This window comes from Saimiri boliviensis, chromosome 4, assembly GCF_048565385.1.
Source record: "Saimiri boliviensis isolate mSaiBol1 chromosome 4, mSaiBol1.pri, whole genome shotgun sequence".
Classification (NCBI taxonomy): domain Eukaryota; kingdom Metazoa; phylum Chordata; class Mammalia; order Primates; family Cebidae; genus Saimiri; species Saimiri boliviensis.
Window position 1 is genome coordinate 89,527,925 of NC_133452.1, and position 15,775 is coordinate 89,543,699.

General features: G+C 54.2%; 1 protein-coding gene across 1 annotated transcript; it reads right to left on the reverse strand.

Moving 5' to 3' along the window:
• Window positions 1–1,486: 1,486 nt before the first annotated feature.
• Window positions 1,487–15,496, reverse strand: AARS2 (alanyl-tRNA synthetase 2, mitochondrial). The gene is made up of 22 exons (XM_003923065.3): window positions 15,234–15,496; window positions 14,212–14,403; window positions 13,529–13,674; window positions 13,134–13,301; window positions 12,446–12,590; window positions 9,415–9,560; window positions 9,087–9,195; window positions 8,659–8,697; window positions 8,445–8,556; window positions 7,835–7,968; window positions 7,228–7,372; window positions 6,858–7,030; window positions 6,633–6,746; window positions 6,396–6,536; window positions 5,487–5,624; window positions 5,267–5,376; window positions 5,002–5,110; window positions 4,582–4,704; window positions 4,244–4,354; window positions 3,555–3,638; window positions 3,331–3,441; window positions 1,487–2,891 (listed from the first exon to the last, which is right to left on the reverse strand). Exons 1-22 carry the CDS (start codon window positions 15,474–15,476, stop codon window positions 2,727–2,729), a joined length of 2,958 nt encoding a protein of 985 aa, XP_003923114.1. The 5' UTR covers window positions 15,477–15,496; the 3' UTR covers window positions 1,487–2,726.
• Window positions 15,497–15,775: the final 279 nt, after the last annotated feature.

Sequence of the window (15,775 nt, forward strand, 5' to 3'; positions counted from 1 at the left end):
TAGTGTCTAGGAACGGGTGGGCTTTCTAAGGGGGCTGGAGGTGGGAGACCCCGGGGCAGGGCTGCTGGTCTGGAGTGCTTGTGCTCTCTCCGTAGCTTTTGTGTGGCAATGGATAAGGAGCTGGAGGTGGGGAGTTGGTCCAGGAAAAGCGTCTGTGGAAGATGAGGGTGGACGGATGTTGTGGGGGCCCCTGATCTCTTGGAGGGCAAGAGGGACAGACTTCAGAGAGATGGCTAGTAAAAAAAAAGAAACTGGCTTTCAGGAAGGGGGAGGCAGCCAAGGAGGTGGGGGTTTCAAAGGGTAGCTTTGATTTCAGTTCTGCTGAGGACTATTAGTTGGTTACCCTGGAGGAATACCTCGAAGCTCTGTTAACTCATCAATAAATCAGGGGTGCTACAACTCATCTTGGTGCCCGCGGAGCTTGGAGCTGGGCCTGTGGTAAGCACTGCCGAACAGTGGCTACTGCTCCAGTGGCCAGGATGCTGAGGCAAAGCTTTGCAAGCAGTGAGGGGCCAGGGACCCGGACTGGGTCCCTTCAAGCCCTCACCGGTGCCTTACCAGCAAATCGGTGCCTTAATTAGAATGGGAAACTGCAGAAAATGATGCCAGGCAGGCCCACGCTGCTCGAATAATTTTTACTAGACAGAACTTGGTAGCCAGGGAGCTCTCGATTTGAAGATGGGTCTCCTGAGGCCTTTTCCTGCATCTAGCAACAGAGATCTAGGAACTGAGGCAGAGGTCCAACGTCTGGCTGTCTGAGGTGGACTCATTCTGGTAGGGAAGGAGGACTCCCCTCCATCTCTTGGCTTCCTCTTGCTTTGAGCTGCCAATTTTCAGCTTCAGCTCAGGCTTAAGGCAGGTGCTGTACTTGTTTTAATCAGCATATTGCTTGTCTGACCCCGCACTCCAACCTCATCACCGGCTCCTATCCCAGCTCACTGCTCAGTGGCACTGGTCGGCTCACAGTCTCCGAGTTGGCTGTTCCCTCAGCCTGGAATGCTTTTCCCTTAGATTTCCACATGGCGCACACTCTTACCTCCCAGTTCCCTGCTCACATGCTGCCTCTGGGTGACGGAGGTACCACCCTCCACACTCCTCATCCCCAATCTGTATTTTCCCCCCCAGACCTCATCACCGTCTGATGCAAGGTCTCACTCTGTTGCCCAGGCTGGAGTGCAGTGGTGCAATCATAGCTCACTGCCGCCTTGAACTCCTGGGCTAAAGTGATTTTCCCCCTCAGCCTCCCAAGTAGCTGGGACTAAGGTGTGGGTAATCTCAGCTACTTGGGAGGCTGAGGCAGAAAGATCATACTTTTCTTTTTTAGAGACAGGGTCTTGCTGTTTGTGCAGAGTGTTCTAGCACTTCTGGCCTCAAGCGATCCTCTGATCTCAGCCTCCCAAAATGTCAAGATTATAGTTGTGAGCCACAAAGCCTGACCCTTGTCTTTCGCTTTATTGCCTGTTTCCTCCATAAGAAGCAGACTCCATGAAGGAAGGAATCGTTAGTTTAATGCTCAAAACATTCTCAGTTGCTCAAGTTGTCAACAAATCAGCAGGGCCAAATTTAGAGGTTTTCTTTTTTTTTTTTTTTTTCTGACAGTCATGCTCTGTTGTCCACGCTGGAGTGCAGTGGCGTGATCTCAACTCACTGCAACCTCTGCCTCCTGGGTTCAAGCAATTCTCCTGCCTCAGCCTCTTGAGTAGCTGAACTACAGACACATGGCTGTAGTTCCACGCCCAGCTAATTTTTTGTATTTTGGTAGAGATGGGGTTTCACTGTGTTGCCCAGGCTGGTTTCAAACTCCTGAGCTCAGGAAATCCACCCGCCCTGGCCCTTGGGATTACAGGTGTGAGACATCGCGCCTGGCCAAAGTCACTGTTTTTTTTTTTTTTGAGACAGAGTTTCGCTCTTGTTACCCAGGCTGGAGTGCAATGGCGCAATCTCGGCTCACCGCAACCTCCGCCTCCTGGGTTCAGACAATTCTCCTGCCTCAGCCTCCTGAGTAGCTGGGATTACAGGCACGTGCCACCATGCCCAGCTAATTTTTTTGTATTTTTAGTAGAGACGGGGTTTCACCATGTTGACCAGGATGGTCTCGATCTCTTGACCTGGTGATCCACCTGCCTCGGCCTCCCAAAGTGCTGGGATTACAGGCATGAGCCACCGCACCCGGCTAGGTCACTGTTAATGAAAGAAGTGATAGTAAAGAGGATCTGTGCTGCTGAAATGATCTTCACAGGATGATTCTGTATCTTCACAGTAGCCAGGGAGCCTTTTGTCGGTGCCCGCCATTGCCAGGCATGCAGAGCCTGTCTGAGCACTCATGGCAATGAGGATGGCCCGATTTGGATCCTGGGTGGCCTTTCGGATAGTGTGAGTTCAGACTGGTGTTATGGCACCCATACCAGGTTGCTGGGAGGGGAAACACTGTTGTTTTTCCAAAGTAATAGAACCTTCTGGAGCTTCCTATCCTCTTTGCAATAATTTCTAATGTGCAATCACAACCATATGTCTTCTCATTCACCAAGGGGGTGTGTGTCTCTGGGCCCACTTCTTCCCTAGCCCGTATCTTCTTGCGTCATGCAGGGCCTGGTCCACGTGGTCTTCGGCTCAGCTGCTGGCCTCCAGTTTCTAGTCCTTGCTTCAGCCTGTGGGGAGTTCTACTGGCTCCTTCAGGGCTCCTGGCACTTGCCTTTAGTCCATGCGGGTCCCTTGGTGGGCCTGGGTCAGAGCTGGTTGAGGGCATAGGCTCGGGCTGTGCTGAGGGCGGCTTCCAGGTCAGCAGTGCTTCCGATGCCTTGGGCCACCTCTCTTGAGCCCCAGGCCTTGCCCCCCATGTGGCTGCACACTGCCAGTGCCCAGGCCTCGGCTGTGAAGGTGGACGTGGCACCCTAGGAACAGAATCAGAAGGGGAAGTGATGCAGAGTGGCCCTCCCTGCTAGCATCCACTCAAGGTACCCTCAACAGCGGAGTTGAAGGTGATCAGCACCCGCTTCCCAGCTGAGCACATGGTTGGGGGGTTGGCTGACAAGCAGAAGGATTGGGCTGGAAATGTGTGTGGGGAGGTTTATGAACGTGAACATCTGCTACTTGTTTACAAGGGATGTGAGGCCTGGGAGGGGTTGGTAATTAAGGAATCTCTTGGTGCTTTCTGGGGTGGGGACGGTTGTTTTTAGGAACAAGGAGATTCCCCTATCCCTGCCCTGGAATATGCTCACAGATACCTCCACCCAGCCTTGGCCCCTTTGGGAGAATTAAAGGTGTAAAATCAGACAGCCAGACCAGGATGGGTAGTAATGGGGTGGTGGGCTACTCTACCACTTCCCTCACCTGGGCCACCCGACAGGCACACAACACCTTCCCCACAGGCTGGGAGCTGAGTAGGAGCACAGACGTATCGGGGGCCTGCTCACACAGCTGCCGTACGACCTTCACCAGCACCTGGGCCATGAAAGGCAGATGGTGAGCCCATAGCTTCCCAGACCCCACCTACCCCCTGGTCAGGCCTGTGCCTTCCCCAGACCCTGGGACAGCCCCGCTTGGCCAGCACTCACTGAGAGGGACTCAGCAGAGACTGTGTCCACAATCAGAGGCCCCTTCGAGTGCCGCTCCAGCAGCTCCTGGGTTTTCTTTGCAGCCTATGGGGCAGGAAGGACCAGCAGAGGGGTCAGGCTGGGAGGCAGGTTTCCAATTATCTGCCACTCCTGAACTGAGGCCCAGTTGAGCAATCCCCCACCCACCCCAAAGGTCATCAGGTCTAAGCAGAGGTGGCAGGGACTCTGCCTAGGGTGGCCTCCTTTTTGGGTCCCACATGTGTTCTTCCTCACCTCCCTTGCCACTTCCCTTTCATCATAGCTCCAGGCCCCTACAAATAGGTTGCTGAAGGTGAAAGGAGGAAGGTCAGAGTACAGATGGACCAGGAGTGGGCGGGAGGAAGGGGGATCCACAGTGAAGGTGCAATCAGGGCTGAATGGCACTAATCAAGTCAGCAGGCTTCCCGGGGTGGGGAGAGAGGTCTGAGCCAGACTTGGGAGTTGGGGGAGAAACACAGTTTGACCGAGAGAGAAGTAGGGGAATGGCCTGGGTGACGGTTCCCAGCTGGCAGAAGGAAGAAGCTGCCACCACCCCGACCCCATGTCCTTGCACAGCCTCTGACTCACCCCCATGCCCCAGTCCTTGAGACTTCTCAGCATATGTGCTGGAGCATCTCTAGGCAAAAGGATACAGTGAAACCTCCTCTCACCTGCCCCATCTCCAGCTTACGGATGGCAGTGTTGGCACGCCGCTGCAGTATTTTCAGTGTGGCCAGCAGCTCCCGCCGCTGCCACTGGGGTGTCACAGAAGTATCCACAGCCTATGGCCAGAAGCAGGGCATCACCCCTGCCCTTCCTGAGCCATAGTCTCTGAGGTAGGGACCCTCAGGGCCAGGGAAGCCACCCACCCTGCAGACAAATATCTGGGCCAGCTGGAGCCCAACCGGAGAGCTGGGGAGAGGCTGGAGGGGTCCAGGGAGGCATGGGGGCAGGGGGAAGTAGGGCCAGGAGAGGTTGGGGAACAGCTCCACGGTAGGCGTGGCCTCACTTCAATGAGTCGTCCTATGTCCTTGGATAGCCGATGTGCCTCCACCCCATCCCGGCTCCCTTGACTCAGCCGCTCAGTGGCTGCTTTCACTTCCTGGGCCAGGCTCTGGCCTAGCTCTCGGGCCTGCCGGGAGGGAACAGGAGGGTCAGGGCCGCCAGGTTGACATTCATCTCCCCAGGACAAGGCCTCTCAACTCATTACTGGTCAGGGACAAATTAGACTTAACAATCAGGACCAATCAAGGCCCCAGCACCAAATGATCAAAACAGATGCCAGCTGCCAACAGCTGGTATGGCCACATTGGTATGCACGTATGAACACTGGCTCTACTGCTGGGCACCCCTGAGCCTTAGCATGTCACCTGCATGTGTCCCCTGTACCCACTCAACTCAGAAGTCCCAAGCCTACTGGCATGCTGACCTTCTGGGCCTGCTCCCCCGTGACAGCCAGTAGGCGGGTGGTGCCTTTGGAAAGCTGGCGCTCCCCGATGATAACCAGGTCCCCTACAGCCCCTGTACGTAACAGGTGCCTGTGGGGGGAAGGAGGGAGCAGAAAGTCAAGGGGGATGACAGGAGAGAAGGGAGAAGCCAGAAAGTATTGCCCATCAAGGGCTGATGGCTCCAAAGACCAAGGAAGGGCGAGGACCCAGGGCCCCTGGGCCAGGCAGCACAAAGCAGTGACTCACGTCCCACAGCATAGCTCCACAGAGGTCTGCAGTGCGGCCTGGGAGGCCGGGTCCAATGCATGGGCCACGGGCACCCCCACTGACACCACTCGCACGGGGTCTGGGTAAACCTGAGGTCAAGAGGGGATGGGCCCATTAGCTGCCAAAGGAGAAGGATAAAGCCTCCTAGTATGCCTGAAGGAGGCCCCTGATCTCCACCAAAAGGGCTTCCCCAACTCACCTCATCCAGAGAGCGCAGGCCAGGGACCTGGGCAGTGAGCGCCAAGGCCACCTCCTCCATGTACACGGCCTTATCCTGCCTCACAGCCTCCTGCACGGTGTTCTCCACCGCCCGGAGCTGCTCTGGGGTCAGTGGGGTCTGGAGGGGTGGGGAGGAAACGGAAAGACCAACAGGCAGTCAGCCCCTTACCTGTAACTGATGCATTAAAACATGGTCAGTGTCCACTGAGCTATCCCCAGGTTCGAGAATAGTGGCTAGCACATCACAGGTTGAGCAGACAATTCTTTTCCTTAGAAAGCTATCTGGGAGTTGGGCCTATTGGAAGCTCCGGGCCTTTCACTAGGCACCAGAAGTTGATGAACAAACAGAAAAAGGAGGCTGTATCCACAAGGAGCTTACAAGGGGCAGCTCAATGGAAGAGGGAACTACAGGACTGGGGGATGCCGGGGAAGGGAATAAGCAGGTGGGATGGGGATTAGCCAGCAAGTGCTTCCTGGAGAAAGGATTTGAGTCAGACGTGCAAGTTGGGCAGGGAGACAGGGTGGCAGCAGAGACGGCAGCCCAGTTCGAGCAAGAATGGCTTGGGTGACAGCAGAAACAAGGAAGGGGCGTGGCTGGAGGTGAAGGGAGGGCCCCTGCTAGAGGCCCTTTAGAATCCCACAACATCAGAGCTGGGCAAGGCCCCAGACACCCTGTAGCCTGACTCCTAACTGTTGCTGGAAGAGCCCAAGGGGAAGGGACTTGCCCAGGGTTCCACAGGGACTTGCCCAGGGTTCCATAGAGACTTGGTGGCCATGCTGGATCTAGAGCCTAGGTCCTTAGTTTGGTCAAACCACTTATAGCAGGCTGTCTTTCTTTAAGCCTGTCACCTCATCTCACATGAAGCCTGTCTTTCTGTGCCAGGCTCACCTGGGTGGCCACATCGAAGCGCAGCTGCTCAGGATTGAGATGGGACCCCTGCTGCTCTGTGCCAGGGCCCAGGGTCTGCCGCAGTGCCCAGTTCAGCAGGTGGGTGGCTGTGTGCTTCTCCATGCAGCCCAGACGCCAGGCCTGAAACACTTTTGTCACCCAGGGTCCTGGGTGAGGGCAGAGGGTGGGCAGAGTGAATGGGCTGCAGGGTATTGGGAAGTCAGGGAGGATCCTTACCTTATCCACATGCAGCTGCACCTGGTCCCCTATCTGCAGGCGCTCAGGGGCTACTGCCTCATGCAGAATGAAACCCCCACAGACCTGGGCTCGGGCTATTGGGAACAGCACATCCTGGGGAACGGGAGAGGTCAAGGTGCCTGTAGCCTTTCCCTCCCCTAGGCTCCCACCCAGGCTTGGGTCTGCCTCCCACAGAAACTAGCCTGGGTTGTGGAGGAGACTCACCTCTTGCCCTGCCCGCACCAGGTAGCCACGGTCTGAAGCCTGGCCCCCCTGTTCTGCGTAGAAGTTGGTCTTATCCAAGAGGAGGCCACAGCGCTGGCCTTTCCCCACAGAGGCCACTGCTGTCCCGTCCTCTGTATACAGCTGCAACACCTGGGCCTCACAGGTACCAAACTCTGCCAGGGCATGGAATGGTTATTAGTGCTGGACAGGGGCTTGGGACCTGGAGGTGGGTCTGTGTGTTGGGGACAACAGGCACCCCACTGGCGGTCATCCTGGGGAATGCATAGGGGCTAGCAGCAACCATGTTGGACATTCTTCCCAGTCATGGTCAGGCAAGCTTGTGGCCACACGCCTCAGTCCAGGCTCTCACCATAACCTCCGTTGGGTTGCAAGGAGTAGTCATATTTGGGGCTGTCGTCAGTTGGGGGCACTCCTCGGCACTGCAGCTCCCCCAGCGCATGGACATCAAGCCACAATACCTGCTTCTGAACTGGCTCAGCCTGCTGTGCCCGGTGCTGCAGGATGGGCATGTCACAGAAGAGGTACATGGAGAATGCATGTCACAGGGCTGCATGGGACTTCAGCCTTGCACAGTCCTATCCCTGCCACACAGCTGAGGACGCGGCAACCCTTCTGAGATAAGTACTCAGGGCTTGGCTGGCTGGTAGAGCCCCTGGGCTGGTTGGTGAACCATCCATCGTGTGGGCTCCTTAGGATAAGGCCTCCCTGCCCACCGCTGCCCCTGGAGGGCCCCTCTCCAGGAAGCTGTGCTAGCTTCTGCTCCTGTGTTTAGCACATTGGCTAGTGTTGCTCTCTGCAGGTTGTGGCCTGAGGTTTTAGAAACCTCCCAGGTGAGAGGACAGGTCCTGTCTCAGCCTCTTGATTCCTCACAATAGCTGCAGCTCTTCTCCCAGGAGCTCAGGGCTGGGGAAGGGATGTCCCAACAGAACCCAGCATGGGGGTGGGATAGCTTGTACCTGAGCCTCCTCCCGGGCCAACCGTTCCAGCCCAGCGGAGTCCAGCTGCACCCCTTTCTCCTCCAGCATCAGTTCTACCAGGTCCAAGGGAAGCCCCAGGTCTCCAGCCAGTGACAAGGACCAGGCCACTTCAGCTTTGAGAAAGGCAGACAAAGAATGTTGAGGAGGGGAGGGATAAGAAAATAAGGCCAGGGCCTTTCTAACCATGCAGAAGCCACCAGATGCCAAACACAAGTAAATATCCCCTCCATACTGCGTAGCCTCAGGAGAGAGGGCACATTCAGGCTTCATGCATCAAGGCCAGAGCTGGGGCTAGTCTAGGATACTCCCTGGGCACACGTCATTTCAAAAGAAGAGGGAAACTCTGTGCATGAAACCAACCTAGGAAAGCAGGAGGCAGGGCTAGCTGGGCAGTGTGGATGGGGGAGAGGCAGGGTGGTGTTCCTGCTGCAGAGGGGGCTGGGTATGGAAGGAGAGTCCAGGAAGGGAGGAACATTGGGTTGAGGTAGGGGGTGGACATGAGGCATGGGGCTGGCCCAAAGCCCCCTCCTCTGCCCACCCTGGCGAGTCTCAGTGAGCCCCTTGTGCAGGGGCTAGGTACCCCACTCACCAGGGAACATATCTGAAGGCCCCAGGCTCCTCAGAGTCCGATCAATGATCCGCCGACCCCGCTCCAAGGAGGCCAGGAAGGCTGCCTCATCCTCTGATACCAGGTTGACTATCTGAACCAGGCAGAACAGAAGTGGAGCTGGGTCTCCTTGGAGGGAGAGTCTCTCTCCACATCTCTCCCATCAGCCCCTTTCTCTCCCATCCGAATCCAGTACCTGGGCTGACTTCCTTTGCAGTTCCGGATAAGCGTCTCCCTGGGGGAGGTGGAGAAGGTGTGAAAGGCAACCAACCCACCCCCACCTCTCCACCCTGGGCCTCCCTAAGGACACCTGCCCTGGCGTCAGACACATTGAGGGCTGGGAGAGGGTCTCAAATGGGGAACTGCTTTCCCTGTAGGGTGGCAGAAGGGGGTCCTAAGGTCAAAGGCTCAGCAGTTTGAGCAAGGAGCCTGCTCAAGTCTCCCTGCTTCTTGTAAGCAAGGACAGCTTTCTTAGCTTGCTGATAGGATGCTGGGCTAGGCATTTAGGGTGGGGACCCCTGGGCATCCAGGCTAGGTTGGTACCTGGGGGCACTGTCTAGGCTCAGTGATAGGCTCCCCAAATGCCCAGGAAGGCCCAGAGTGGAGAAGCAGCTCTCCCCTTACCAATGTCTCCACCACTACAGGCACCAGGCTGCCTAGGAAGCCAGGTGGTGCCTTTAAGATCTCCGTGGAGAAACGCACAGCTCGACGGAGGATCTGACGAAGAACCAACCTAAAGGGGTGCAGAGCCCAGACATTAACTCCCAGCAGCTCATGATCAGCAATATGGGGAGTGGGAAGAATACGGTTCACAGTGTGTGCTCCCACCCCAAAACTCTCCCTCTCCCCATTCCTCTTACTGGCTCAACCAGACCCCCCTCTCCTCTTCCCTCCCTCCTCCACCTGTGACCCCCAGCAGCCCTTGTCCTCTCTGTAGCCCTTCCAGACTCACGGGGCACCTGACATCCCAGGGAAGACGCCATCAGCGATGCAGATGCTGAGTGTGCGGATGTGGTCAGCTACTACGCGGTACGCTGTGTCTGTGCGGCCCTCATCTGCCACCCCTACCCGGCCCAAGTAAGGGGGTGCCCTGCAGCCCTGGGAAGCAGGAGAGAGAGAGTCAGCCAGTGGCCCTGCCTGACCTGGCCCAGGTGGGGGCTCTTTATCACCTCCAGAGCACCTGCCCTCAGCCCTAAAGCCAACCACATGCAGAATGGCCTTGCCAGTCCAGTCATGGGCTGAGAAGCCTTATGGATGAACAGGAGCCAGGCCCTGTCCTCATGGGGCTCATATTTGGTGCTACAAGTGATCGTATCTGTGATTACTTACTGAATTTCTATTATCAAAACTGGGTGAGTGCTTGAACAACATGACCTCTGATCCCCAAAACAGCCTGTTCCGGGAGGTATCAGTATCCTTGCTTTAAAAAAGAGGAAGCTGAGGCTCAGAGGAACTTGGTGATACAGGCTACCCAGCTCACGAGGAGCAGATGTGAGATCTCAGCCAGGCCTGTTGGACTCCAGGTGCTTTCCTCTACCTGTTCTCGACTCTCCCATCTTTTGTGGGGGTGGGCAGGGAGGGAGGGCTTAAGCTACATACACATGGAAGTGATCCAAGGCAGGGAGCTTGTTTACCTAGCTCCAAACCTCTCTCTTCCCCAAGCTTCATCTCAGTAAACAGTCATGCCATTCACTGTGTTGCTCAAGTCAATAGCCTGGGAGCCATCTTTGATTTCTCTTTCTCCTCCCCATCCAATCCATCAGTGAGTCCTTTTGCTTCTACCTCCATGAGATCTCTCAAATCAATCTATTTGTCTCTACTTCCACTGCTGTTAGCTGAAGCCATGCCCTGTGATCTTTGCCTGGACTGGTAATAGCCTCCCGACTGATTCCTCAGCTTCTGCTGTCATCTCCCTCCAGCTCATCCTCCACACAGCAACAGAGTAGCCTTTCAAAAGTGTACATCAGGCCGGGCACAGTGGCTCATGCCTGTAATCCCGGCACTCTGGGAGGCTGAAATGGGTGGATCACTCGAGGTCAGGAGTTCAAGACTAGCCTGGCCAACATGGTGAAAGCCCATCTCTACTAAAAATACAAAAATTAGCCAGGGGTGGGGGTGGGCACCTGTAACCCCAGTTACTCAGGAGGCTGAGGCAGGAGAATAGCTTGAGTCCGGGAGGCAGAAGTAGCAGTGAGCTGAGATCATGCCACTGCACTCAGCATGGGCAACAGAGCAAGATTCTGCCTCAAAAAAAAAAAAAAAAAAAAAGTTATCAGCTTGGAGTGGCATGATCTGATGCACACTTTTATTTATTTATTTATTTATTTATTTAGAGACTAAGTCTCACTCTGTCACCCAGGTTGGAGTGCAGTGGCACGATCTCGGCTCACTGTAACCTCCACCTCCCAGGTTCAAGCAATTTCCTCCTGTCTCAGCCTCCCAAGTGGCTGGGACTACAGGTGTGTGCCATCATGCCTGGCTAATTTTTCTATTTTTTAGTAGAGACAGGGTTTTGCCATGTTGGTCAGGCTGGTCCTGACCTCAAGTGATCCGCCTCCCTCAGCCTCCCCAAGTGCTGGGATTATAGGCGTGAGCCACCGCGCCTGGCCCTGAGAACCCTTCTCGGTCACTCTGAGAGTCAAAGCACCATTTTGGACTTTAAGGCCCACAAGACTGGACTCTGCCTTCTTCTCTGTAGTAGACTGTTCACAAAAATGGCCCTTTCCACTTTAAAATGGGACTTCACAGCTGCTTCCCATCAAGAGACAGAATCTATTTCTCCATCCCCTGAATCTGTGCTGGCTTTGTGAATTGCTTTGGCCCATAGAATATGGTAGAAATAACATTGTTCTGAGCCTATGTGTCTGATCTCTGTCTCGGAAACTTGCTGAGCTGAGATGTGGACAAGCCCAGACTAGCCAGCTAGGTGATGACAGACACATGGCCCAGTCACCCTGACTGCCCCCAAAATGACAGCCAGCCAAGCCCCAGAAGAGGAGCTGCCTCTCAGCTGACCACAGATGGATGAGTGAGCTCACACAAGACCCAAAGAAAGCCCAGCCTAAACTGCTAGCCTGCAGACTTGGGGGGCAAATAAATGGTTGTCGGTTAAGCCACAGCGCATTAGGGTGGTTTGTTATACAGCAAAAGCTAACAGACACATGTTCCTACTATATCCCATGGGATTCTCCTTTAGCCGGCTGGCCACCTTTTTGTTCTTGGCACATATCAAGCCCTTTCTTGGGGGGGAAGGAGAGAGGGTATAAGCTACACACACATGAAAATGCTCCAAAGCAGGGAGCTTCATTCACCTAGCTCCAAACCCCTCTCTTCCCCAAGCTTCATCTCAATAAACAGTCATGCCATTCACCTTGTTACTCAAGTCAATAGCCTGGGAGCCATCTTTGATTTCTCTTTCCCCTCCCCATCCAGTCCATCAGTACTAAGGCCCTTGGTACCTGCTGTCCCCTCTGCCTGGAAAGAGCTTCCTGTGGCCGACTCCTCTTCCGCTGGGGCTCAACTCAAAGGTCACCTTCTTGGTGAGCCTTCCCCAAACACCTTATCTAAGATTCCTCTGCACCCTCCTTCCTCCTAGTTACTTTCACCCGTGTTTACTGCCTGCTCACAATCTGTAAGCTATTATCTTGTGCTTTAACACATTTATTGTCTATCTCCCATGCTAGCATGTAATCTTCATGATCTCTTTTCTGTTTACTGCTGTGTCTTCTGTACCAAGCACAAAAGACTTAACACAAAGGAGCCACTCAACACACATTTTCTGAATAAATGAAAGAAGGAGTCAGGAGCAACATCAGGTAATAAGTAATGAATCCTAGTGGCTTGCATGACATCTTGGAATTCTTAGTTGGTTATTGTCCTCAGATGCTGAGAACATTCTGAGTTCTCAACAAAGATGGAGAGCAATGGAGCTGAGGGCGGTGAAGAGCAGGTTGGAGGGCTTCTGGAAGGGAAGAGGCACTCACCTGGTGTATGGCGCTGAGCAGTGGGGAAAAGAGGTCAGTGTCGTAGGTGGAGTGTTTGCCTTGCAGCACAGCCACCAGCCTTTCCAGGCCCATTCCCGTGTCCACATGCCGCTGGGGCAGGGGCTGCAGGCTTCCATCTGCCTCTCTGGCCAGGGAAGGTGTGCAAAGTGAGGCCCCACCCAGGATTACAAGTGTGAGACAGATGCCCAAGTGGAGTAGAGAAGGAGGGGGCCCAAGAGGGCTGACAGTGGGAGGAACCAGACAAGCAGTATCTTCCCCTGCCATCCTGCAATAGCAGATGATATGGCCTTGGGTCCCGTCCTTTCTCATACAGGGCTATCTCCACTCTCACCCCTGCTTGAGCCCTTGCCTGGGCACCACATCCCATCTTAGGACAGAATCCTTTGCCCTTAGAAAGACATGTCAAGGCTAGAAGAAAATCTAAGATCATTAAGTTCAACTATATCATATGATAAGAGGCCAGACTCTAGCAGTGACTTGTTTAAACTGCCACAGGCAAGGACTAGGATTAAATCAGTTCTTATCTATAAAGTGTTGAGAATTGTGCCTGGCATATGGTAAGCACCATTTACGTGTTTGTTTTTATATGAAATAGATCAAAGTCTCCTAATTGCCACCTTTTCCACTTCTAGCCAGGGATTCTCGTCCTGCTTCAGCACCCCATTACCTGTTGTGTTGCATGAAGACCAGATTCCAAAGCTCTACCAGCTGGGGGGCTCCCACCCCACCAGCAAGGTCATAGTGAATCTCAGCACAGGGCCCACAAGGGCCAGTATCCCCCATCTCCCAGAAGTTCTCTTGGGGTCCAAAGGAAAGCACACGGCTAGCAGGCACCCTGGGGAGAAAGGCAGGTGAGTGGTGGGAGACAGACAGACCCAGAAGCTGGGACCCTCTCTGTCACGAGAGCCCCTGCTCAAGTCGCAGCTCAGCAAGAGGAGGAACAGGGCTGACCCCACAGTGTCCTGGAATGATATGCTGAGACTCTGAGGATTGGTGCTGGTAGTCTCTATTTTCCAGTCCTCCTGCCCTCCAGGAATGAACATAAGGAGGGGACTGACTTACCCTAAGCTCAGCCAGATGTCCCTGGTCTCCAGGTCTGGGTCCAGCCCTGTCTTGGGGTCACCATCAAAGTAGGAGACCCAGAGTCTTTCCTCAGGGATCCCATAGACCTGAGTCAGCAGTTCCCAGGCCATGCTACAAGCCTCCTCCTGCAGCAGAAACCAACATGGGGTGGGGAAAGGAAGACGGGTGAGAGGGAGATCACACTGAAGTCATCAAGCCACATGAGTTTTGCCCTCGGCTTAAGACAAGAGCATTTCTGCTGCCATCTTGTTCCCAGAATAAGCCATGAACCATTACTGCCTGAGTGTTTTCCTGCCCAGAAAGCTTCCCCCTTCTTCTACATCCTATCTTCTTTCAAGTCCCAGAAAAAGTCCCATTTTCACATGAAATTCTCTGCCTACTGTAGTCTGGGGTGATCTCTAACTCCAGTAAGCACCTTAGCATTGCTATTTGTTCATTTATTCAAACAACAATTTTTGAGTAACCATTAGGCAGGAAGCACAGTCTCTGCCCTCCAGGGGCTTACAATCCAATCAGGGAAGTGAGGTAATTCCTGTTACACCTGCTCAACTAGCACTTTGCCTCCGGATCTGGTATGAGGCCCTGCCTAAGCAGAGAGTACAATGGAAACAGGATGAACTTTGACTCCCTTCTTGGCTGACCACTGCTCCCCAAAGACCCACCTTAAAATATTCACCCCCAAAGGCCCAACTGCCAAGCATTTCAAAGAAGGTGTGATGGGAAAGGTCTCGGCCCACATCTTCCAGGTCGTTATGGTGTCCTCCAGCTCTCACACATTTCTGGCTGTTGGCCACACGTCGGAAGCCTGCCATCTCGCTTCGTGGATCCACGGTGCCCAGAAAAATGGGCTTGAACTGGAAGCACATGAAGTGGGGAGGGGGAGAGGGATTTCCCAATTTCTCAGTAGAAGAGAAAGGTGGGGAGTGGGGATAGGGATGCCTGTTCAGACCGAAGGCTGACTGTGCCCCCTGAAAGTGCAGTGTAATCTTGGTCTAGGAGGACAACCTGAGACCCTGGGGACAGCCATCTCTGGTGTGTGGGGAGCAGGGAAGAGGTAAATAAATCACGAACCAGAGACCCTCTGCTAGTAAAATAGGCAAGGTAAAAGAAGGAGGGATGTGTTGGGAGCTGGAAACAGGGCATTGAAAGGTGGCATCCTCCGTCCCAGCTTGTTCAAACACACCCAGTAACTTCAGAGTACAAAACTGGGACTCATTTAGTAGGGATCCCAGACAGCCTGTAAGGCTAACCGATGCCGGTCCTATTTTACAGATGAGGACAATGAAGTCTAGAAATGGTGAGTGATTGATAAAAATCAAAAGTTTAGAGAATAGTACTCAGCACACAATAGGTGCTCAATAAACATTTAATGAAAGCATTATCTTTATTTAACGAACGAATAAATGAAACCAGACTTTCCCCACCAATCTGCCCCAACAGAATTCCACACCAGCCATTTCTGGACCTAATACTCAATCCCAATCCATAAATCCCCCGCTCAAGCCCTCCCCTAACACTCCCTATACTCTGAGCGCCGTCCCTTAATCACTTCCAACCAAGCACCGTCCTCGTTCCCCCCAAAACTATGAACTCGGCCTCTTGCTTCTTTTACCCAATCCTGCAGCGTCTTTCTCACCGGAAACCTCACAAACTCCGCCCCCTATCGGTACGCTTCGGCCCTCACCTGGTTCATGCCCGCATTGACGAAAAACAAACTGGGGTCGCCGCGGGGCCGCACGGAAGCGGAGGGCACCAGTCGGTGGCCATGACGGTCCCGAAAGAAGGTCAGAAAGGTAGCCCTCACCGCCGAGGCCTGGGCTGCAGCGGGCTCCGATGAGAGCGGCCGATGGCTGGGGCCCTGCCATGCGGGCGACCTTAGAACGGCCCGCGGCAGCCTCCGGGTTGCAGCTGCCACTGACGCCGCCATCTTAGCTCCGGGCAGTGACTTTACAGGGTCAAAGAGTGACGAGGGAAGGAAGCCAGGTGTTTCCTACAGCGGCCCCTGGCGGTAGGAGGACTCTGAGGACCGCCTCTGACGCCTGGGTAGAAGAAATTGGGTCGCTAGCAGAAGTCGGTCTAGCACAGCGCCTGGCCCTGGCACATAGTAGGCTCTTAATTCATTCAGCATTAAATATTCATTGAGAGCTTACTATGTGCTAGGCATTGTTTTGGGCGTTTAGGGTACAAAATTGACAAAATGCCCTGTCCACTGAAATCTATATTCTA